Here is a 26093-nt window from a genome sequence, read left to right on the forward strand (position 1 = left end):
CTCTCCACTTGAGTCTTTATTCTCTTGTTTCCTCTCCACTTGTGTCCTCTCCTTTCGTCTCCTCTTGTTTCCTCTCCACTTGTGTCCTCTCCTCTCGTCTCCTCTGGTTTCCTCTCCACTTGAGTCTTTATTCTCTTGTTTCCTCTCCACTTGTGTCCTCTCCTCTCGTCTCCTCTTGTTTCCTTTCCTCTTGTGTTTTCTTGTCTCCTCTCGGCTCCTTCCTTCTCCTGTTCTGTCCTTTCCTTTCCTCTCGTTCCATCTCGTCTCTCTCGGGTTTAGTTTGCAATTTTCAAAAACTAGCATGATTTTGAAAGTATCCCTCAGTGCTCCATCTACACCCTCCCCCTCCCTCAAAAGCCACGCCTCTCACTTACATCAGATCGTCGCTTGCATTGTGTAAAAACTACATCGTCTCATTCAGCGTGAAGTAAAAACTAAACGTCATCATAATAATGTAAAGAAAACGTGACTATTTAACGACTCACAACGGCCAACATCAAACTGGCAGGATGAACTCCGTCATCGGTGCACAAGCTCATGAAGCTTTGTTCCTTTTTCAGAGCACATAAGTTATTAATTTCTGTCAGGACCTAAAAAACAATTTCAACCCAAATCTTAATGACATCCAATCAGATCCCTCGGGCAGAACTCGCTGTTATTTGAAGAGTTTCAAGCAGTTTCCATTTCCAGTTCTGTCCCCTTCTGATCGAAATGTGTTCCTTTTGAAATGCTTTCATCTCATTCTTCCTTCATGGCCTTTCAGTCATTGTTTGGACAGGAACCACGGGGGACAGGACAGAGGATGTTTTGTCAGGGGAATCACAGCGGGCTGCGGCTAGTTCCACCCAAAAGCTTTTCTCCACTTCAGTTAGGAGGGCCAATAAGTGACACCTCCAAACTGAGAACCAGTCAGATTAAATCATCTCCCACCTGTAATCAAGGGAGGCGTCAGGCTATCGGTGCCATGCAGTGAACACTGTGACCTGAGAGACGTGAACGATCCACCTCGTTGGGAGTAGAAGAAGCTAATGAGCTTATAACAGCGATGTATCTGTCTGTTGTGCTGGATGAGTATTGATTTTAAAGCGCCTCATTAAACTCTCACATGCTGTAGGATGAACCCTGCGCAGAGCACCAGGAGATTATTAAGTTGGACGAGTATCTGAAAAACCGAAGCGTTTGTGCTTTTCTCTCTTAAAGGTGTTTGTTGAAATGAGATTTCCTTCTGGAGGGAAGAGAAATGTCTCGTTGTTTATTGCTTTAGACTGAATTGTTTGTCCCCAAAGTTTAATCTAATAGTTTCAATAAACAACAGCTCTTCTTGGAAACTGACCCCCCTGCCGTCTTTCTTCTCACTCTGCCTTTCTTTGTTTTTTTTATTGCTGCTCGGAAGCTTCTTCACGTTTTTCAAGGATAAAAAAAACCCAACCTGATTCATCAACTAATGCTAACACTGTAAAAACACAACGTGTGTTATTCTGTGGATTATTGTGATGTTAGCCTGGAGCGTTTTCCTCCTAATGGAGATGGTGTCAGAGGTGATGTACGTGTGGAACCTCGAACACGACCGCCGGGACGAGTGATCGCAGGCAGCTGAGCTCTAATGAGACCAGCAGGAGTCGAGCGGCCTCTTTGTCTCACTCTGAGCTCACTCCTTCTCTCACATTCTCTTAACAAGCCAGGCCTCCTTCCAGAAAATCTCTGGAGAAAATAGTCATTTCGCTTCGTCACAGGAAATAGTGGTGCCAGACAGAAAACATTGGAAATTGACCAATTAAACTTGCGCTGCAGGTCAAGTGGTAAACAGGAGGGTCATGAGCACATCGAGCCCCCGGGTCCATCCATCCTCCAGCTTCTCCCTTCCTGCAGCCGACATCCCTCCTGCATCACCTTCTCTTGCTTTTACGCCTACAACGCCTCCACAGCACACACGCACACACACACGCACTCACACACACACACACACACACACACACACACACACACACACACACACACACACACACACACACACACACACACACACACACACACACACACACACATCCAAATGCAGCATTTGTTAATTTTTGCAACACAAATGTGAATTCCTGTTGACTTTAGTCAGTGCCTGTCTTTTAGGGCTTTCACACTCGGAGAAGGCTCCTGATATTTGCAGGAGGAGCCGGAGGTGTGAATGCCAACAGCTGAATTGTTCCGACTTCATCTGGAGTTTCTCCTGCCAGCCTCCTCGTATTTTTCTGCAGCGAGTCCGAGTGAGCTGATGAGAAAGCGGCAAGATAAAATAAGTAGAATTCACCTCAAGTCACTTTTTTCACGAGTGGGAGGTGACGTTTATTTCCTGCTCGGTTCGTAGAGTGTTTATGCACCCGAGCGCTCCGATCTCCGTGCACGTAATTCAAAGGATGCATTATGTTTTCTGTTCGTCAGGATGTTCTTCTCTGTTGATCGTGTGTTTATGTGACGACAGGTTTTGAGTTGTAAATTCTTCCCCTCCACAGTCTTCATTTGTTAAAATGAGAGGACAGGAGGGAGGAGGATTGTTTTGATCTGCTCTGATATTTGCTGATTTAGCCTTAGATAGCTTATTCAGCTGTGGTGCTGTTATGTGTCTGCTGGGGTTATATTGATTATCCATCATTGCATTTGGATACCAACATATTCTCTATCCGGATCAAGCATCTCGTCCAAACTCTGCTTGATGTTTACAGTTTCTGTCTTCAGATCACTGACTGGAACATTTATGGTCTAGCAGTATTTATTCCCACAGAGCTGCAGCTGTTTGTAAATTCAGTCGTTGAGCAACGATGGAAGAAAGAAAATGGAGACTGATGAGGATGACTGGCGTCTGTTGGCTCGGTCCGGTCAGCTTCCAGAATTGCTCCATCCATTATTTGCTCAACATGAACTGAGACTCTCGTGACTCTGGTTCAGTCCCGGGTCAGCTGAAGGTTCGACTCAGAACAAAACCCGCTTTGTGACCATGCCGTCTTATTGCACTGTGTAACAGCCGGCCTGTCTAATAACAAAACTGTTAACAGAAGAAGACGACAGCGTCATTATTATTTACTGGACTCATTCATGGTACGAAAGGCTGGACAAACTTCCCATGTCTGGACTTTATCACTGAGTGGACATACAGAACATCACACTGTACATGGACACGACTTACTCCAGTGTGAAACAGTAAATTCATCATAAAGCTTCCAGAATAATCCATGGTGTCAAACACAAACGAGCACTAAAGGAGTCAGGACTCAGGCTCGCTCAGCGCTGAGTGAAGACTGTTGAAAACCATCAATTCAGAAGCTTTCAAGCTCACGCCGCGAGTGTCTACCTTGAAGAGAATAAGTCCTGAAGACAGAGACGGATGCTTTTGTGTTTTCAAATCAAGGACGTGTGGGAAAAAAAACTCAAAATACACTCAGAGACTTTGTGTCTTTAATGACTTCCTCCTTCTCTCCCTGTCTCGTCTCGGCGTCACACGGCTTTGAGAGCCAATCACAGGCGCCGTCGTCCACGTTGAGTCGGCTGCAGACCGCAGTGCACCGAGTGACCCGACATGGCGTGCTCGCCCTGTGTGTCCGTGTGCAGATGTGTGCATGTGTCGGTGCTCCATGCTCAGCTACCGGTCTGTGCATGTGTGTCCATGTGTGTGTGTGTGTGTGTGTGTGTGCTCTCGCTCCTGTCATGTCAGTGAGGAGGTGGCACTGTACTGAGTAATAAGAGCAGTCAGCCTGCAGGCAGGACGGCCATCTGGACACATGATAAGAAGCCTGGCCAAGACATCAGTCAATCTTTTCTTCATTTGTTTTGTTATCAGAGCTCTCTCTCTCTCTCTCTCTCTCTCTCTCTCTCTCTCTCTCTCTCTCTCTCTCTCTCTTCTGTCTGTGTATTTAAACCTTCCTGAATGTTCTCTCTTTTCCGTCTCTTCTGCAGTTTGCTGTTTTGTGGTCCACAAGAGGTGCCATGAACTCGTCACGTTCTCCTGCCCCGGGGCCGACAAAGGGCCCGACACAGACGTGAGTAACCAGAGTCCAGCTGTTACCTATCATTACGCTGAAGCACACACACACACACACACACACACACACACACACACACACACACACACACACACACACACACACAGCCTTAAAGCTGCCCTGCATCAACGTTAAGAGGCTCATCACTTTCAGACACTGAGAGTCGCCAGATGTTTCTAGAAGTTTGGAATGATAAAAATCTGCTCTTTAGTACGAAAAACACAAAAAGAAACTACCGTGAAGTCTTTAAAAGTGAAGAGAGGTTTAAACTGACTTCCTGTCGTGTGATCATTCACTCCACATCGTGCATGTGGCGTTTACAGTCCTTCTAGCGAGGTACGATAGTTCAGCCTCACGTAACGTTTAGTCTCTTTTTAATCAAACGATGTTCCACCTCCCGCCACCCAGAAATACACGATGAACGCTGATGCATTTTCACTCTCATCAGGTCGCATGTGAAAGGTCACGGGGGTCATGACCAAGCATGTCTGTGTGGGTCACACGGGTGTAGCTGTGTGTGCCGCCTGCACTCTGGAGCTCTTGTAGATTCTTTGCTTTGCTCATCCTGTGAGCACGTCACCTCTGCCTTCGAAGAGTCCGTCTGAACGTCGTGTTTTTAAAGTCATTCAGCAGTCACGCAGGGATTCTTCTCTCATTTACATTTCCAGTCCTGACCTTCAAACCTTTCCGTTTTCTTCCTCCACTCCAAACACAACACGGAGGAGCCGGCTCACATTACTATGGTAACCAGGCTCCGCCTTCAAACATCACCTGTCCTACACCAACACTACGTATGGCGTCTTTTGAGTTTGAATTCCACATTCGCACAGCGTCTGATTCGTCGATTGATGGTTGGTTAGTTTCAGCCCTTCTCGGAGAGGAGCGGTTCAAAGACGGCTGGTGAGACGTTCAATCCAGTCCCCTCGTGATTCAATCACAGCAGCAGCAGCAGCAGCAGGTGGTTGATTCAATTCATTCAACGTTCATGTTCCAGTCGAGTCGCTGGGTCAAATACGTCATTCACATATTCCTCTTAATGACTCGTTGATTCCAAACGCTTCCGAGGATCTCTTCCCTGTAATAGTGGAACCTCATTCACGATAAACATCAGGCTGACACTGGCCTCCATCCTCACAGGGGTCACGGAGTTCATATTGTGTCTTTTCAATTCAAAGTTACTTTGGGACAAAACCAACGCGCCGGATCTGGAGACACATGACGGAAAGAATGTCCAAAATGTCTCTCAACCTGTCTCGTAAAACCGCTTCATGACGTCATTTGAAAATCATCATGTCTCCGTTAGTTTTGCTGGTTTGCACGTGGACGTCTGTCCCAGATGTTTAGACATGCAGGCACAGATGTGGCGAAACAACCTCGGTCGATCAGCTTGTCTTTAAATCGTTTTGTCACTGTCGTCTCCGCTGCTGCTGTGTTTACGCCGTCTCGTCCCGTCTGTCTCTACAGCGCCCCCTGCTGCTCATACTGTACGCTTTTAAGGATGTGCAAACACTTTAATCAGACGCATGTAAAGTGTAGTTAAAAGCGAGTATGCATCAAGACTTGGACCTTGTCAGGACGAATCAGCAAAGACATGGAAGTCTGCAGCTCCTGACAGACTGGACTCGTGGGTCAGTTTGAGATGCTTTTTAAACATGGCGTCCTGTGTGACATGTTTAATGAGGTGCTTTGTGCCATCAGCCACAGCTAACCAGCTCGCTAAGTGTGAAACTCCATTTACATGCCTGATTAGCTGCCGAGCATGCGTAGCCTCCGAGCGCTGCAGCAGCAGCGCCGCCCGGCCTCTGTAACTGGAGATATGTCACAGTGTCATTCAAGATCTTCAACCGACGCTCTTAAAATAGAGCGAGCCGTGGACGAGACAGAAAATAGTCCGAGCCGAGGAGAGGCTTCACTGTGAGTGAGCAGGGTTAGAAAGAAAGTTGACTTTTTTCATGACCTTTGACGTTTTGTGACCTCAGTTTTTGTTGCACTGAAAACAGAAGCACGGTTTCAGATCCACAAAAGGATTGTGCCGTTTTGCGGGTGTTAAATCTGCAAATACAAAGCACGAGCATTCCTGCGTGCTCCTGTCCCATTTGCATTTTTTTGTATTAGAGAATATTATTATTATTATTATTTATTTGAATTAGGACACTGCATATTCATCAACATGTCAGCATAAAGCAGCAGTGTAAAAATGCCGGAGTTAGCACAATAGCTAATCTTCATCCGTAGTCCGAAGGCAGATTTCTATTCCTGATGTCGCTATAAAATTGCAGCTCTTCCAGGCAAATGAGCCTCGTTGGAAATAATTATATCTTATCAAAAAAGACGAGTGCTAACTGAGACAGTGGAGCTTTTTAACACGGTGTATTCAATCAGTGCAATGTCTCCTTCTCTCTTCAGCTCTTTCTGCAGGGAGGGAGACAAATTCAGCCCTGACATATAAATAGTCTGTAAACAGTCGATCTGTGTGTTTTATCTTAATGAGAGGGCTGTTCAAGGCTCGACCCCGGCATATATGCAGACGGACTTGGTGTCATTTCACTTTTGTAATCAGACTCAAATTATCCAGAGAAAGTGTCTCCTCCCCCTCAGCTCATCTTCACTCCATGATCTCCGTGCAACAACTCTGAAACGTCATCAGGACGAGGTGCTCTTTGAGACCTTAGAGACCGAGCAGACGTTCGGGGGCATTGAATGCATCGTTGCTGCTCGTGGCTTCAGTCCATTCGGGGGGAATTTGTCCCCGAGAGTGCCGCTTTTAAAACTCTACAATCTATTCCACCCGATGGACAACGAAGGGCCGCATATGTCTCTTTTAAAAGTGGAATATTTTGCCGTATTAAAAATTGATGCTTCCTTTTCAGTATACATTCCTGTGCACTTTGCAGTTCTGTTGCCAGGAGCAACCACACATCTTAGACGTCTTGCTGCCTCCCGGGCGTGCAATCCAGGAAGGCAATAACTCCCATGACCAGCAGATATCCTGGAGAGCTGCAGTATCTAGGCTACCTGCATTTTATGACTCACGTCTGTGTTTTATAATTCCTCTACTGGAAGAAACATAACAGCCTAATCTGTGTAATGACAGCGTCAGCGTGAGCAGCGATTGGCCCGTCGGTTTACAATATAACTGTGAACGCAGCAGCAGCAGCCGCCTCGGGGTGTTGTTTCAGATCACACACACACACGGAAGAGACGTATTGTGCACGGATGAATAAGTAGTCCACCACATGTTTGGGTGATTAGTGTCGTGCCATCTTTGGGGAGAGAAATAATACTGAGGTCATCTCAGAGTTTCACAGGAAATGAAATCAATCAGTGTCTAACAGAAATTAGTAACTCATGTTCTCTGTAAAAGGAACAAAGAAAATCAGTCATCTGTAGCAGCCTGTAAAAACTTCGACCAATGTCTGCCTCGAGGTACCGATCTGATGAACCAATCACACGCCTCCCGGTCTCCCTTCAAAGCTCGTCACAGAGTTTGTACTGTGAGTTTACTGACCGCTGAATGAGACATGAGACGACGTCGTGTCTTCACAATGAAGAGCTGAGGTCCACTTCTGGAGCGCCATGTAAGGGAGGGGCGGGGCTTTAGGGCGAGTGCAGAGGGGAGGGGGCGGGGGCTAGTCATGCGAGTTTTTGTTTTTAGGAGTTACCCACCCTGCGTTTAAACATATTGTTATCAGAGTACAGACATTCCCAACACACACAGAGCTAAAGTCCGTCTACTTGAATTTCCCTCGGGATCAATAAAGTATCTATCTATCTCTATCTATCTATTGCAAATTTACAAGAAAAGCATTTCATTAAACGAGCACTCAGCTCATTCACACTCTTCAATTCTTGTTTATTACATTTCATATAAACAGGGTTGTTATGGTAACAGTGTAGTAGCAGACTGAGGACGAGCACATCAATAGATCCTATTCTATCTATTTTTCGTCTCTCCATACGTATTCCTGTTTTTGGATACGTACGGATGTGTGTGTGTTACTATTTTAAATTTTTCATGGCAGCAAGAATGCACATTGTTGTCACATTGCACATTTCTCTCCTTCCTTTGGTCGGACCGTGATGCCTTCATGGAGCGTTAGAAATCCCTCCACCCCGTGTGCCTGTGTGGAGTTCATGTCCTGATCTTTAATTCTGCTGTTAAAGCAGCAAACGGATTCATCTTTGAAAAGAGCAGAAGTAGATTAAATTGGAACAATGTGAGCGCCATCTTTTTTCTTTTTTTTTTCCCTGTTTGGCTCGACGTCACGAGTAATAAACACTGCTATGCACACGGACCAGAGTCTCCTGCTGAGCGTCTAAAGAACGTCTTGTGTTGGAGGTTGTAATATTTTGAACGATTTTCATTCTTGCCGTCGACGCAGTTTTGTCTTTCTTAGTCTCATTAACAACCAATAATCTGTCTCGAATCCTGGTGAAGAAAGTGAATCTTTAAATGTTGATACAGCTCGAATCAAACTCTAAAGATCCTCGTTCCCTTTTGAAGATCTGTTTGGAAAGCTTCTGTCCTTTTTCACACAAATTGATCATTAAAGAGTTGATTGGTATTGGAAAGTGTTTAAATATCAATATTAATTTACCTGCCAGGCATCGTAGAACATGCGTACGGCTCCTGTGTTGTTCTGAGCAGACTTTTAAAATGTTAGCTTCATGATCTGACATCCAATCACATTTCAGGGCGTCACATGTGCTCATGTGTAATCAGATCGCCTGTGAGAACGTTCTCTGCCAGTACCAATTAGTCTGATTAGAGCACTTTCTTTGACAAAATGTTTTGGTTCCACCGCTGGGTGTAACGTTGCAGACGGGTCGAGTAAGTTCAGTGCTTTACAGGATGAGAGCATCAATAATGAAACAGCTTCCCGTTTCACTGCAGGAGCGGAGCGGCTGAAAGTGAGAGGCTTGATGTGCTTGAGTTTGCGTGGGTGTATAACCTGCTGCATCATTGATGTCCACTTAAGCGCCGCTGCACACGAGACAATCTGCATGTCTGTTTGCACTGATTTCCCCACGTTTGCACACACACACACACACACACACACACACACACAGGTATATTCAGACTATTAGTCACGGGTCCTCGGGGCTGTTCACATAGCCTTGTCAGAGTAACAGAGTTAAGCGGGAGCACTGTGCCCTTTCGGCCTCCTCTGCTTGGAAACAGACACAGCTGACCTGAGGCTGACATGGCGCCCTGTCACACATCCACAAAATACGACAGTGACATTTGGAACGGTGATGTTCTGCATGCGAGGATCTTCTTCACTCAATCAACCTGTACAGCATGTCACAAAGGCAGCCGTTTAATTAATGGCTGACAGGGAAGTCGCCATAAGGTGTGCGCCGGGCTCTGAGAAATCTAATTTGTAATATTAATGAGTACAGCCGTGGGCAGGACTGATCTAATATTTAAAAGGGCAGCTCACACAGGAGGAGACAGTTTTGGCACTCTCCTGCAGCTCTGGGGAAAATAGGTGTTCTGGTGACAAAGCCGGGTACATGCGTGGTCTCGTTACAGGGCCGGTGCTTGGGGACTGAAAACCAGATGAAACCGGAGGGAGGGTAAATGACATCATCAGCGCCCCAGGCATCGTGGGCTGTCACAGCCGATGGAGACTTTCATACGTATTCTCAGGAAACGTCCTCCTCGAGAGGGTGCCCCCCCCCCCCTCTTTAAAACAGAGCTGCATGCTCCGGCTCACACGTTGAGGACAAACTCCTCGCCACAGAGTTCACGTTTCTCCGCTCAACCAAAACACACAGAGTAAGAGAGACGGGACATGTAGAGAGAGAGAGAGAGGGGGACAGGGGGGCCGAGATCAGACCTGAACCCGAGGCCGCTTTGACCAAGACCAAAGCCTCAGCCTGCTCAACGAAGACACGAGACCACCGGCGCCCCAGAACTCAAAGAACCTGACTCATGTTGAACGGGCACCGGCTGAGACTGTGCTTGGCTTTAAATGCGCAGCATGTAAAGCCCGCCTGCAGGGGGCTCTCAATCACACCATGACAAAAAGATGGCGTCGAGGCTGACGGGGAATCATGGGAGTGATTCTCTCTCACCTGCTTCAAACTTTGACACAGCATTCAAACACCAAACAAACAGTCAGAGGTCTTCAGCACGCTTTGATCTGGGACTCAGCTCCACGTTTCGTTTGAGGATTGACTGGCTGCTTCAGTCTGACCTCATCTCAAACTCTCTGTTCAGGGTGTGATTAGAGTCACAGACAAATGCTGTCCGCCTGCTTTAACATGCTTTTATGGTTGGGTTCCCTTTTAGATGTAAATGGAGCTGCTTGTGCCTGTGTGATGTAATCATGTCAGCGTGTGCACAAGTCAGCCTCCGTCCCCTCTCTGCTCAGCACATGCTATCAGCACACACCCCTCCAAGCCCCGACACACACTCCGTGTCCAAGGAAACGTGATGCTGCACATTTCTGCTTCGTGCACTGATTTTATTTTGGAGCGTGCATGATGACATGTCCTGCAGACCTGTGCCAGGCTGCTCTGATCACTGCAGACTCAAACACGCCTGCAGCCGCACACGTCACACACACACACACACACACTCACCAGAGCTCCTCATGTCCTCCTACAGGGAATAATGAATATGTGCTCGACTCACGCAGATGTCTAACGGAGCCAGGACTGTATTTATTGCCCTCAATGAGCCAACCAGTTGTTTGAAGTTGTCCCTGTTGTTTCATCCTCTGCGTATCAGCTGATTTCTACGGTGGCTGAGAAGGGCAAAAGCATTGTCACTGCCCTGAATATTTTCCATATCGAGGAACGTGCACGCAAAAACTCAGAGCAGAGAAGTTATACGACGAGCGATCCACACCGCCTTCTTCTCTGTAAATATGTTCATTTCTGTTTTAAAATGAGCTCTGTGATTGGGCCTGCAGGAGGCGTGCGTGTGGCTGGATGGCGTTTGCATGCAGCCTCAAGTGGTCACTTGAGGAACTGCAGGTTGCAGGTTGCAGGTTGCTCCTTCCTTTAAAACAGACCGAACCGCCACTTTGTGTTAGTGCTGCAAACCAACCATGACGAGCGAGCAACAGCACACACTGTAGAGGTGATCTCAAAGTGATGTGGTGTCTGTTGGGTCTTTGGAGACGGACACTGTGTTTAAAGATGTAAGTCCTGATTATGGCGATGGGACAGTGGATAGAGAAATGACATGTGAGAAAAGAGCTGCAGCCCACTTGGAGGGACAACAGCCTCTGTACACAGCGTCAGGTCACCAGCAGCCTGCAGGCTCTTTACCGTTCAGCATGCAAATCCTTTGTTGATAAAAGTTGCTCGAGGAGACTTGATCGTTCTGGAAGAAAAGAAACAACAAAAAAAACATGACCATTACTGTCACTGAACTCAAGTCGACATCTGTCGATCACGTTTAAGGTGAAGAGGTCAGAGCAGAGAAGAAGAGGGAGGAGAATAAAGGGGAAGGAGATATCATTTCCACATAATTAAACTGTTTGGACATCATGAAGCGCTGCATAAATGTCAAGTCCTACGCAGGATTCGATCTAAAGGCACTGCTGCTCTCTCTCTCTCTCTCTCTCTCTCTCTCTCTCTCTCTCTCTCTCTCTCTCTCTCTCTCTCTCTCTCTCTCTCTCTCTCTCGCCCATTGTGAGTCTCCAGCTGGGTCGTGGCGGCGCGCTCTAAACCAGATTGATGGCGTGATTATTTTGTCTCGCTCACCAGTTCTTCTGAAGTTCAGCAGAAAGGCTTCCAGAGAATCTGATGGACGGAGCAGATGTGTTTGTCGTGTGTCCTGCAGCAGCCTCCACAGTTTATCTGAGGTTTGATGTTTCAATGTGCCGCGTCGACGACAAGCTAATAAAACAAAATCAAAATGAGTCATTCATCTGTCCGAGGAGTGTTTATAGAGCTTAAACGTTGATCTCAAAGGATCCTTTAAAACTCTCCGTCTGGATATTTATGCTCCATAAACATCTGTGTACAAAGTGTGAAAGATATGCTGAGTTAGTCTGAGCATGTTGACTCTGCTTTAAGCCTGATTTATAGGAATGCATCAACTCCACGCTCTGAACCTACGAGGAGCCTGATGTCACATCTCAAGCCCTGTGATTGGTCGGCCGGATAGCATCATATTGGCTACACACACATATCGCGTGTACACTGTTGTGATGAATAAAAATAAAGAAAGGTAATTCACCTGTCCTCGGCCTCAACTGATTCAGCAGCTGTCCGTCTTCAGGGCGTGTCCCCGGCGCCAATACGCTCTGCTTCGAGGAGGTCACAAATCAACCCGATCAATTTCAAAATAAAACACAAAATAAGGACTCGCAGGCAAAAACAAATCATCCTCAGAAAGACAAAGCAACATTAAGTCTGCGTGTTTTTCTCTTTATTCTCCAGCTGATCAAAGCTGCGCTCACGTTCAAGAAACCCATCAGGTCGCACGCTGTCTGACAGAGCAAACCCACGGTGCTAACCGGACCGCGGCATGCACAACGCGATACACTCGCCGTGGTTACCGATACACAACCAAGCATAGCGTGTGGCGAAACCAGATCACAGAGATATAAGTCACATTGTAATGACGCTGCAGAGATCTCTTTAATCCTCCATGTTTTAATGATAATGCTCCGTCACATATGTTTAATACTGTATCTACTGATTATCAGTGTTGACTTACATTTGACTGGGAGTCCCACGGGCTCCCTGCTGATGGTTTGAATCTGCTCTCAGATCCTAAATGAACATTAAAGATGTGGAGTCTCTATCACTAATGGGCTGTGACGCGTCTGTCTGCAAAGTGCTTTGATCGAGGGGGAGACGAGGCTGAAGGGTGGAAGCGCTTAAATGCTCTCCAGTGTGGGTGTGTGTGTGTGTGTGTGTGTGTGTGTGTGGGGGGGGGGGGGGGTAGATTCATCGGGAGATGCTGAATCATTTCCTGGTGAAGCGTTTCCCACTGGAGATGCTTCGTCTTCAGAGTGGAGTTATTATTAGTGAGCATTCTGCATATTTGAGCACAAAAACACAAGTGCACCTTCCAGCCTGGACTCATGCATGCGTCCTTTTCAAAAATATTTACCAAGAGCAAAGGTCAAAGCTTTGTGTCTCTGCAGTGTGCAAACTACAAACACGAAGGTTCACATTCATTTGCCCTCTCAACTTTAAAGGTCACATATTTTTCCTCAACCATTGAACAAAACAGGAACACAAAAAAGTTTGTTTTAAACTGAAAGGTAAAAAGGACTCAAAGAAGTCCAAGTGAAAATCCATCAAAGGTAATAAACACAGAAAGGCCACGAGGAACCACAGCGAACATCTGACATGATCAGACTGAGGCTAAATAGACACAGGGGAAATCAAACAGGTGAGATTAACAAGTCACAGGTGAGGACAGTCAAAGGATTCAATACACTTTATTGGCTCCTTGGAGAAATTTAGTGCTGGACTCCATGTGCTGCACACGCTCAGCTGCGTCCACAAGCAAAATGAAGACGTCAAAACAAATCATTAGCTTTAAATATGTAAATGAGCTGTGTCTGACCATGCCCATGGATATTATTATTTTTTTGCTTCCTCCATGCATATTTTTTGTATATTTTTTACGTTTGTTTTTTTTTCCAACAGAAGAGTGTTCTATTATTTATTCTATCTTATTCTTTATATTGTTACTTTTTTTGTTACCTGCTCCATTTTATTGTATTTGCTGCTGGAACCTAAATTTCCTTGAGGGAGTGATCCCAAAAGGATCAATAAAGTTCAGTTTAAGTCTAAAAAAAAACACAGAAGTGGATTTTGCAGAATATGTGAACTTGAAAGCTTTAATTTAAAAGTGACTTTAAGATATAAACTGCAAGTTCATCCCATTTTACTTTACAGTGAAAGAGGATGAAAAAGATGGACTTCTTATAAATGTACTGTGAACACATTTGGATGCCTAAAATGACCTCTAGTTGCTCGTAAAGCAACAGCCAATCAGTCAGTTTGTTTTGGTTCAGTTGAGACACTCGAGACATACAGAGACTGTAATCTTTATTTTATTTCTCCTCCTCCTCGCTGGAGCTTTAAGACACGAGATACAAGTCAGCTACTGCACCAAGACATCTGCACAGCACACATTAACAACTGAGACACCCAGAATGCACTGGGGTTTTTTATCAGGGTAAACAGTCATGTCCCAGTTTGTTCGGGTTGATGGGAAAAAGCTCTCCTCAGATTGCCTCTGTCAGTGACCTTAGACTCCAATACAATCCAACCATCCACACACACAAACACAGAATGGAGTTAACATGCACGACCAGAAATGTTAATTTATATACACACAAACAAACACTTATATTCATGCATAGCGCTGAAGACACACACACCTAACAGACACACACACACACACACACACACACACACACACACACACACACAAATCCCCCTCGGTCCCTCAGAGATTTGTTTACAGCAAAGATCTGATGACCGGTCTTGGTCCAACTATGCTAAGAATTATTAATGACCAGCACATGGGAGAGTTGGAACTGCTCTTGACCCCAGAATCTCCTCGGTGTCAAGAGTTTGTTGGCACCAGCACACAGCCAGGAGCCTGATGTGCCAGTTTGGATCTTGGATCCTTTGGATCTCTTCTTCTGTTTTCTGCAAAGTCAACATGCACCTCTAAGGATTTCATATTATCTTTTAAGATCTGTAGTCCATAACTCAGGACCTTTATCTACCTTAGGTTACCTGTTACTGGCGTACAAAACAATCTCATGGTTTGGTTTGGTGACATAAGGCAGGTATTCTCTTCCTCCAGTGGGAAGATGTGCTATAACGGTCCTCGATGTCAGTGCACACAAAATCCCTAAAAATAGACGCCGAGGAGGGTCTGAAGTCTAAACTTGACCCGTCATGTAATAGTGAGGCCTGAAGCTGAAGCAGCAGCAGGTCTGAAGCTCAACGACAGAAATAGAGCGAGAGAAGTTACCGATAGGTCAGCCTGCCTCTTCTGTTAAAAAAACAAAAAAGACTTCTCTTTAGTCTTATTGATCGCTGCAGGTGTAACTTTTTGCGGAGGCCAAACGAAAAATAAAAGATCTCTGAGGCGAGCAGAGCAGGGATAAGAAACACCGACATGTCACTGAAGCAGAAGAGAGGTTGGATAGTTGTTAAGCAGTCACTCGGAGTCATTCTTATTGAGGATAAGGATAATCTTTATTGATCCCCCAATGGGGGAAATTTGGGCGTCACAACAGCTCCAACAAAAACAGTAAAAACAGGGAATATAAACGGCATCAATAGCAAAAAGAAAAAAAGAGCAGCTATGAGCCAGTTTACATTAAATAAATAAAAAGGTTAAAGAAAAATACAATAGACTTAGACTTATAACACAGAGTCATGTCATGTGGTGGTGATGCTGTTAAACAGTCTGACTGCAGATGGGATGAATGACCTGCGGCAGCGCTCAGTCCATTGAGTCTATAAAATGAAGATAAAGTTACATGGAGGCTGCAGGTTAAGCTAACGTGTAGCACGTCTACTTACCGATCAGGCTGGCGCTGCTAATGTTAGCTACACGCTGCAAAGCAGTTGGACGTTGTTGAGCCAATGAGCAGAGAGAATCAGTTCCATGATAACGTCAACGTCCCCTCGCTGCAGATTTTCCAGACTGTACGTTTAAACAGCATGATTTTCATTTTTGAAGAATATGAAGAAATGCTTCAAATAGAAATCTGAGAGTGTTCATACGTTGTGGTTTCAACCTTGTTAGTCGCGGTGAGTAAATTGTTCTCAGTTTGGAGTGTTTTCTAACCTTCTGACTGGTCGGCTTGTCAGAAATGAAAGTTAAAGAAATGAGTCATGAGGAGCATCGTTAGTCATATTTAAGTCACAACCAGAAACACTATGAAGATGTTTTTAGATCCAACTTGTTTTTATTTATTTAATTGCAAACAAACCTGATTGAATACAATCAGATTATACAAAGGTGTGTTTGGAGAATTCAAGATGAAAGCTCAAACGTCCTCTCCTGCTGGACTGTATGTTTGCAGTTTCACAGGTTTTCTCGTGTTCTGCAGCTCTGAATAATAAAGCTAAAGGAGCCAAAGTATATTCCTTCAGTCTCTGATTAAATCCCAAAGCACACAGATGCTGAGCCACACTTGCAGCTGCTCAGAGAAAATTGATTGCACAGTCAATCTTTATCACATTTATTGAGTTTTTCTGCGAGCCGCACAACAGAGCAAAGACCGCATGACAGCGAGTCTTCCATCGCAGGCAGCTCGCTCATTAAACCGAGGAAGACTCGGCTCAGACTTTGGCTATTAGATAACTTTTTAAAACACATCCTGTGAACTTATTTGAATTATAAAGCACCTGACAGCTGCCCTGTGTCTGCTAAGCCCATTTACTGCAGCTGTTGGCGTTTGGGCCGTGACCAATCGAGCTATAGGGACTGTTTTAGTTTTTTTCAAGCACTGCTCCATGTTTTTTTCTTCTCGCCGTTCGTGCTGCAGAGAAGGTAAACACTGGAGTGGATGTGACAGCTCTGACAGAACCCTCCGTCCTGTCCTAACCTTGGGCTTGTCTGTCACAGCAGCATGTGTGCTATGCTATGCTAATGAGCCAGTGTGTGCAAATGAACACATCTCTGCAGCCTCCGCATCTGTGTGCGTGTGTGTGTGTGTGTGAGTGTGTGCGTGTGTGTGTGTGTGTGTGCGTCTGTGTGTGTGTGTGTGTGTGCGTCTGTGTGTGTGTGTGCGTGTGTGTGCGTGAGTGTGTGTGTGTGTGTGTGTGTGTGTGCGTGAGTGTGTGTGTGTGTGTGCGTGAGTGTGTGTGTGTGTGTGCGTGAGTGTGTGTACATGTGTGTCCTGTTTTTACTGAGGGCTCAGAATTCTCCAGCTGGGTGAAGGAAAGCTTGGTTTTTTTGTTCTTCAAGGGTTTTGAGGTTTAATGGTTTGTATTTTTTTCTGAATGGTCGACTTGCATTAAAGATGCCAATGACAAATAATCTGAAAACATGGTTTACAACCAAAGATGTCCTTGCTGGCTCGGGTAACATCCTTCACAATTCCAGCACGATGAACATTCAACATTTTGTCGTCATCTTAACATGTGCGTCTCGAGATTGTTGCATTGTTGATTTTCGTGTGATTGACATTTTTTGATTGGCAGTGAAACGTGTGCAGCAACGAACAGTTCACACACTGATGGCAGAGATCGCCCTTTAAAGTGTCCATCAGTAATAACTTATCCGTTCATACACCACAGACGAAGCAGAGGGAGCAACTTGGGCTTCAGTGTCGGACATGTGGCTGCAGGAGCTGGGGATCGAACTCCCGACCTTCTGATTGGCTTGTACCGTATCGTACTCAGTTTAATCCCACACGGGGGCATCAGGTGTGTCGTATCAGGACGCTTCCTCCAGTGAGGGGACAGTGAGTGTGACTGCACACAGTCAAGTGTGTTGCATTGATCTGAATCATGTCGTCTTGGATTCATCGATCCGGATCGATTTGAGCCCGGCTGTATGGGCTCAAAGGAACTGTTCTGCTTGGAAGCAGAGGGTCCCTTTAGGCCCGTTTTAGGATGGGCCACATGCTGGATCATCCTCATGTATAAAGCACCTCAGGGCCCTGACATTCATGTGTCCAATGAAACAACTGCGGCTCCGACGACGGTTGGAAGTGTCAGCTGTTATCTTTGTGGTCTCACAGGCTGACGTGTAAACACAGAAGGAAACCCCTGTGAGCGGGGGGGATGCGACCTGCCCTCCCTCTCAGCACTCAGCAGCTTAGTGAAAGGCCAAGAGGAATCAGGGCGCTGATTGCTACGCTAAATATAGAATCCTCGTCTCGTATCGAGATGAATGATAGCTCCCGTTTTCTTCTTTTTCAAACCCCTCCTCACCTTTGAGACCACAGCTGTGCGTGTTAGCCGAGACGACAGTGTTCAGCAGAGCGCAGCTTCATGAGCGCCTTCCAGGGGTGCAAAGTGACGTCGACCTACGAGGGATCAAGTTGTTCCAGTCGCAGCAAAACGCCTTTAAACACTTAAATAAAGAGTGTCAGCATCCATGAGCGACTGTGATATATGAGCTTCTTATAATGGAGCAGGGCTGATTCTGTGCAGGGGAATTAATGTGATATCAAATGTAATTAAAAGTCAAAGAGCCACAATAATCTGACAGAGACGCACATCATGACTCTTTATTTACTTAGCAGTTAAAAATGAAAGCAAATAAAAACCGCCAGAGTGGAAATGACACAAGTGGCTGTTTCATCAGTCAGAGGGAGAGTCGAGACAACGAGAGGTTTGTAGTCAAAATGTCAAAGAATAAAGAGGTCGATTAAAAGACATGGAGTAAAAAAGGAGCAGTGACATTAAATGGTTTTTACATCTTTGTGGGAATCCAGTCTCACAGTTTGCCTACAAATAACACAACATTGAAATGTTGTGCAGTGCGTACGCCAAATTGCAATTTTGCGTGCATATGACAGACCAATCCCTAACGTTCGTCAGGAGGAGTCAAGATAGACAACTCTTCTAACCTCTCCCAGTCCCGTTTCCTGACTTTAACCAGTCCCTGTGTGCTGCAAGGCGGATCATATGCATGTAAAATTGCAATTTGCCGTATGCATTGCACGACATCACAATGTTGTGTTATTTGTCCGCAGATTGACGAGGTTGCTTTGTGGATGTGTTTGCATTTTGCTGAATGGCGCTGATCAAACCGTGTACGTCTCCCACACTGACAGCAGAGTTTGTTCGGGTTAGAGTGTAAACAAACGAGATGTCAAAGCTGAAGAAGAATGAGGAAGTCGGTGCCAAGAGGTGGAACTCCGAGGCCGAGCAAACGTTTGCAGAGCTCTGCAAACAAAACAGTCTTTTTCTGTCGACTCATCGGGGGTCCCTAGTGTCATGCATCATGTCTGTCAGTGTCTGTCTGTGCTCACCTGACTTCTGTGACAGACATGAAAATGGCCTCTGCATTCGAGTGATCTGAACTTTCTCGTGTCTGCTGTTTCTTGATCAGAACGTGAGATTACATCTCGTGGTGTTTTTTGGGTTTACTCAGGAGCAAGTTAACATCAGACTATGCAAACAGAGGAGGTAAAGAAATACCTCTCTGTCCCTTTTATGAAACCATGTGTGCAGTGCTTACACACACACACACACACACACACACACACACACACACACACACACACACACACACACACACACACACTGATTCCTGTTTACCAGAAAGGAAGTGACTCAAAAATTCAACAGGGTGGCGCTGACTTCATTGGAAATGTCACCTCCCAGTGCAGGATGTGGGGTTACAGAGCGACAGGCGTACGAGACAAAGGAGTGAAAAAACAAGAGGTGAATTTACTGGAGGTCAAATATTCTCCGACCTCCGATATGAAGGTCAAACTTGTCATTGAAGCGAAACAGTAAAAATCTTTCCTGAATGGATGAGACGAGTGGAAGCGAGCGGTGAAGACGACGCGTCTCTTTTCAGTGGCTCTCTGCGCCTCTAAATGTCACACCAGGTGGATCTCTTTTGACTCTGTGGGAGGCGGGTGGAGTGCATTAGCTACCCAGAGTCTTTGATGATTCCTACTGTGGACATTTCAAATAATCCCATGCAATGAGATCAAATGTCAGGGAACAAAAATGGAGCCATACTTGTGCATCCTTTTCACAGGCGAGGCTGATTCTGAGCCGAAGTGAGAACAGCATCGTCATCATTTCCTCGAGCGATTTCTTGAGCATTCGGGAGAACAATGTGTTTTTTTCAGCCGTTAAGCATGCACATTTAAAATACTAATGCACGTGATTCTACCTCACCTGCACATGTGATTCATCTTCAGTCACTTCATTCATGGACTCCTCTTTCAACATGTCAACACAAGCGGACCTAAAGCGTTTCTGTGGAGCCCCCAGTCCGCCCCTCATCATACACATGGAGGTGTGTTGTTATTCACCTAACGCAGCGTCAGTTGCTACTCTTGCTAACAGATTCCTGACATTTAGGATGTAACTCAAACATTGTCTGAAGAGCAACTTCAGCTTTATGACGAACGAACGAGGAGCTTTTTACACAGGAAGTGATGCTGCGATATAAAACTCCTAAATGCTGGAGAAGCAACAGTCATTGTTTTATAGAAACGTTTCCCACCCGATGATGAACGACGCCTTAAAAAGAAGAAGAAAATAGAAATCCACTTAAGTCCTGCAATAAATGCTCGTCGAGAGCGCAGCTGGAGGAGGATTTATTGAGACCAAGGAGTTTGCTCTTTACGGTATCATGTTGTGTAACAGCGTGAGATGACACACTGTATGTGGTATAAATCTGTATAAAAGCCTTATTAACATAATCACAAGAGGTCATTGTTCCTCACGGTTATAATCAAGTGTTTTATAGATGTTTTAATGTCTTGTCACCGTGCTGCAGCATCCAGATATCAGAATCAGAATGGGCTGAAGTTTCAGCTGCAGAGTTCATCCCAGTGGAGCCAGTGGAAGCAGTAACACTGAGTGAACTGGAAACCAGTTTGATAAAGACTATTTAAGCCAGTTTAACAAATATAAACAACCACAAGTAGAAACGATGTTGTAACACATTGAAGCACTAAGTGTGATCTCGCTGAAAGTTTGCATAAAGTATCTGAATAATTCCAGTGTTTTATGTAAATTTAGAAATCTCTTGTTTGCTGGTGTTAATGTGATGCACTACTACGTTAGCGTGGTAGCTTCCCAGCCCACATAGTGCTGGCAAAGCTCGCCAGTTCAACCTTTCTAAGCTTTTTCAGCTCTTTAAATATGCATCGTAAGGACGCTCTTCACATTCATTTAATATTTTAAAGACGTGCATTCGACTGCTGTTATCAGACGTTGCTCACATACTGAAATGATACGAAACCAGACATCTTCATCCTGCAGAGCTGTGTTCACGTTAGCAAAGGCTGAGTGGATGCACGCTGCTCAGTGCTCGCTCAGCTTTCCTCACTTAGATTCTGCACTTGAAAGCGTCATCGACATCATCTGGCTCCGCCCCCTCTCTTTCAAGTCATTGTGCCAGGAGCAGGGTGACCTCTCTTGTTCTGCTGGGAAGCCCCTGCTCAGCTTCAGCCAGCCAGCGTGTTCATTAGCAGGGGCTGGACGGCGTCCCTGTTTGTTAATTAGGCTGGACTGGAGTCTGGCTAATTAGCCACCATCCCCCGTACTCACCCCCCGCGCTCCTGTTTTCATCCGTCTCTCCTGGCTGCCTCCGGGCTTTTGATGCTCCTCAGTCTGGATCCGTGGCTTCAGAGTCTGTCTGGGATTACACGGCAGAATCAAAAATATGTTTCTAGTCAGGACCGATTTGTCAAGAAAACAACATTTATATAAAACGATTTACATTTGACGCTCTGTCCTTCCACCTGCTTGCATGGAAAGCTTTAGAGGAGGCCTCAAAGACAACAGGATGACATGATGGAATTTCAAACAAGTTGTAATCATTTGACAGCCTATGCATCATGGTGCTGACCCGTGACCCATGAAGCTGTGTATCATTAGAAACATGGTAGTAGTGTTGAATGGTCGTGAGTCCAGCCCTCATTTTGCCCTGAGACGAGAAAAATGTGTTTTTCTTTGCCTGGAAGTTTTCTTCATGTGATGCAATATGACGCTTTTTGCATCACATGAAGAAAACTTCCAGGCAAAGAAAAACATATTTTTCTTGTCTCAGGGCAAAATGAGGGCTGGATTCACGACCATTCAACACTACTACCATGTTTCTAATGATACACAGCTTCATGTAAACGGGTGAAGTGTCCCTTTAAAGTGCTTCAGTTGAAAATCATGATAACAAGAATTTACAAAAAAGGATTTTTTTTTTATTGCTAGATGGCTTTTTGTAATCTCTCTAATCTTGTCTGTATTGTCTCGTCCATCTGTGTGTTTCTCCATCCAGATTTCACTGTTTTACCACTTTCAGTTTTTCACAACAGCTGGAGACTTAGCATACTGGTGTCCTCGGGCCAGAACAAACTGTGCACAGAACATATTTAATTGTTGTTTTTTGATGAGATAACTTGGACTTAACAGAACACCAGCCACAAGTAAAAGGTTTCTGTTCCATTTTCAGACAGAATTTAAAATCCTGTAATCCTGCTTGGTCCATAACTCAGGGTAACCTCCGTCCATCTTCATTTGTCCATCATGGCCCTCTCACCATTAGGCCTGTTGGGGTTTTTATTGCATTCTGGTGATTCCCTCCCTCTCCTGCTCTTCTCATTGGCCAGTCTGTCTTAAATTTCCCATTTCGACCCAATGAGACGGTAATATGGGAGAGAAGCCACACTGGTACGTAAACCCATCTCTCCCGCAGCTCACAGGGAGGATGTTAATAGACAACCAAGTGTGCTCAGGATACACTCAATTACACGAGGCCCTGGTGAATCTTTACATCACAGCCTGCTTTACGAATGAGCAGACACAAGGTTAGCGCCTGCTAACCGTGGCTAACTGTGTTTGGATAGCTACACCTGGTCGAGCACAAGAGGCAACATCTGGTGCTGAGAAATGAAGTCAAAGTGGAAGAGCAAGGAATTGCATGACGTTCCAGACACAACCTGTTGTTGGACGTTTTCACTGGTTGACCTCTGACACCTTGTCTGCTTCTGTCCTGAGTGGGTTTTTTTTACGCTATCCGAATGAAGTTTCACTCATCAAAAGCTGCTGTGACGCTTGGTAAAATACAGGATCCATGTGCAGCTCAATGTGGCTGTAAGTCACCGTCTCTCATTCATGCTGCAGAGTCGACGGACGGAGCAGAACAAAGGAGGGGAAACGAGGATAATCCTTCAGGATCATCTGTGTGTGGGTGGACATGAGTAAGTGCAGCCGGCACAGCTGCTCGCTTATCTTTATAATGTCTCTCTTAAACCAACAAACAGACTGCTGGCCTGCACAGCCTGGTCTGGGCTGCTAATTGGACAGTACATGCAGTGTATGTGAAAAACGTTTTGGCATGTCGCTGCCTAAATCAACAGAGTACACAGTGAAGTGTGAACAGTGGCTTATTAAGCTGCTCCGTGTACCAGAGGAGTTTTTACACTTGCTGTCAAAGTTGGATTAATTTAGTTCCACTGAGTCACCTGATGCATGATGGGAGAGAGCTACCAGCAAACATCACCTGTGGTGATGTCACTGCTCTGGTGGCTCTCTGGCGTCAGATTGAGCAACATTAATGGACAAGTTATCCTCTTCTGTTTGATTTAAAGAATCCCGTCCACTCAATCTGTCATGAACATCTCCGTCCACATGAAAACGCCCTGTGGCGTCTCTCATGAGCACGCCAAGTTAAGAACGATGTCCTTGACATGTTCCTGCCATTCCTCTGCAATGACCCTTTCATTTACAACGTTTTCCATTCGATAGCAAACCAGTGTCCTCCCAGTCTTCTCCCAGTGTCCTTTCAGTTTGTATCACCACAGCATCAATACACTGATATGTAGTAACACTAAAATGAAATTTGACAAAGCTTAAAGTCGGGGTGTTCCTATGGACAAATATCAATTCAGCTGACTGACTTGTCTAAAGCTGAGAAAACAGAAAACAGTCTAAATTATAAAAATAAAAAAATAAAGCACAATTAATTAAAATTGTTGGCGATTCAACAATGTAATTGGATTTGCCAAGTGTGGCTAACGTTAGCGGCGCTAGCATCGTCCTCCCCGATGAAAACTGTGATGCATTGCTCTGGTCGATGCCAGTTTAACCCGACACAGCGCACAGACAGCACAGACACAAACTATAGTTTCACTGACTATTAAGTGCAGTAAATCATTTACTGTCCCTTTGAGTTTAATAGAAGCAGCTTAGCTGAAGCTTGTAGACATGGATGAATGACTCAAAGACAGACAGAAGAAGCATAGATTTCTTGTCGTGAGGAGCGTGAGAGACTCTGCTGCATCGTGCGTCCAGAGTCGACCTGACTGAAATCTAAAACAGCATGGCCGACTGTGGCGCCACACCGCTCCACACTGTCCCCTCTCACTGAGTTATATGACACGCCGCTTCCCGCGTTGATGATGTAGTTCTCCCAGGTAACGCTCTTTTTATCCATTACTCACTGGACACTTGAGGATTTTTTTTTTTTTTTTTTTTGAACACTGCAGGAAGCTTTTTCCTGTTTCTAGAGAAACACAAAGAGAGGATCATGTCTCTCAATGCAAACGCACTTAAACAGAGCGTGAGTCACAGAGGCATTTACAGCCAGAAACAATCTGACAATGAGCAGGAAAGCACTCGGACGGGGTCGTGGTAAAAGTGGTCATCCTTCAGATTTCTCTCCAGCAGAGTGCTTCATGAGCTGCAGGTCGAGTGCTCACAACAAAACAATGAATTAAACAGGGACAACGTGCCGCACGCTGTAAGTCCCACAGCGGTCCTCGCTCCATCTGCCTTCAGTTTGCAACAGTTTCCATACAGGTGATCATGATGTGTCATGGCGTCTGTTTACATTGGTTTACTGTCCACTGCTCCGTGAACAAAAAGAAAGAAATTAGTTTAATAACTGGCTCTGCTTGTTCAACAGATCATGTCTGACAGCTTGTGGCTCATCTTAACAGCCGCAGGTATTTACTGAAGGTCGAGTCTGTTTGTTCACTCTGATACTACACTATCTGTTTTTGGACGGCAGACGGCCGAAAGAGACACAGACTAAATATAACAGATGTGATGGACGCCTTGATAAAAACAAAAAGGGCTGCATATATAAATGAGAGAAGGAAGCTGCCAATGCAAATACAGGCCTGGTGGTTAGGAATGACAAATGCAAATAAAGACCAGAAGAAGAAGAAGAGTCTTATTGTTGCTGTTTACAATTCAAGTCCAGTCCACAAATTATACAGCGCTGACATTGTTAACAGTGTTGGGTTAGGATATCTGAATTTTAGATTTGATTTGATACCAGTAAAACCGTAAAATATGGACAGCTGTATTGATACCATGGCAACAACAACAGAAGTCCAAACCCTTAAAAAAAGTATATATTTGCTTTAAGCAGTTTTGGGTTCAATATATATATTTTTTAAAGCTGTGACATTCGTCAGGTCACGGATAGCCTAGACTGCGTTTCTAGAGGACAAAGTCGAGCTGAGGCTTCTTCATGTGCACCAAGGTGAAATTTATTTACAAAATAACAAAAAAAACAAGTGATTTTAAAAACACATGCCTGGCAGCACCTCTCCATAGCCTCCCCCTGGCAGAGTGAGTGGGCTGCTTTTATACCAGCTGGTCCTCATTGGGCTGCACCAACACAAACACAGGTAGTAAAGGTTTCCAGGACCATGAAACAGTGAATACACTTCCACAAACTTTTCTAACAACATAGATCTTTATTAATTTAGCAGTGAATCTATAAAATATGCTAAGTTTAATAAAGACACCCCTCCCACTCAGAGCATGTATGCACCCAGAACCTTCTTTAGGTGCTCCGGCTCCCCAGGGACTCTTTTGGCCGGAACACCTAAAGAGGGCAAAACACACCAAGGTCAGACTGTGTCGTGGATATCAAAGGATAGAAAGCACTGACTACCTTAGATGTGTTAAGAACATAAACTGTACACGGGTCTCCATCCCCCCTGTTGAACGCCCTCCGTCCATGAAATGTCATAAATCATTATCCAAAACTCAAACAAAGATTCCTGCACTCCTGGAAGGTCTCCTTTGAGCCTTTTTCACACGTGCACTACTCAACAATTTCTGGGAAAATCTCAGGAAATTGCTCGGAAATGTTCCCGAGCTGCATGTTCACAAATCCACGTCACAGCAGGAGACTTTCACTGCCGCACTGGGAACATCTCTGCAGGCAGCAGATGCCTTGTCCACATGCATCTCTCCTTTTCCCTTCATGTGTGCAGGATGCTGCGGAGAGCAAATCAACAGAGTCTGATGCTATGATGACTTTTTGTCTTGATGACAGCGCTGTGTGTGATTGGACAGAGTCACAGCATCAGAAGGAGTTGTAAAGAACATTCTTGCAAGTAGAGAAGCAGAAAAGAGATGAAAGCAGCACCTGAGCCACACTCACACATCTGCTCA

General features: G+C 45.2%; 1 protein-coding gene across 1 annotated transcript in view; it reads left to right on the plus strand.

Moving 5' to 3' along the window:
• The window catches only part of LOC306820357 (protein kinase C alpha type-like), a 134740-nt gene that overhangs the window by 41664 nt on the left and 66983 nt on the right, over positions 1-26093 (plus strand). The window contains exon 3 of the mRNA XM_079338176.1: positions 3940-4022. Within this exon, the coding sequence (XP_079194302.1) occupies positions 3940-4022 (83 nt within the window). The remainder of the gene's footprint in view (positions 1-3939; positions 4023-26093) is intronic.

This window comes from Symphodus melops (genome assembly GCF_947650265.1).
Source record: "Symphodus melops genome assembly, chromosome: 2".
NCBI classification, from domain to species: domain Eukaryota; kingdom Metazoa; phylum Chordata; class Actinopteri; order Labriformes; family Labridae; genus Symphodus; species Symphodus melops.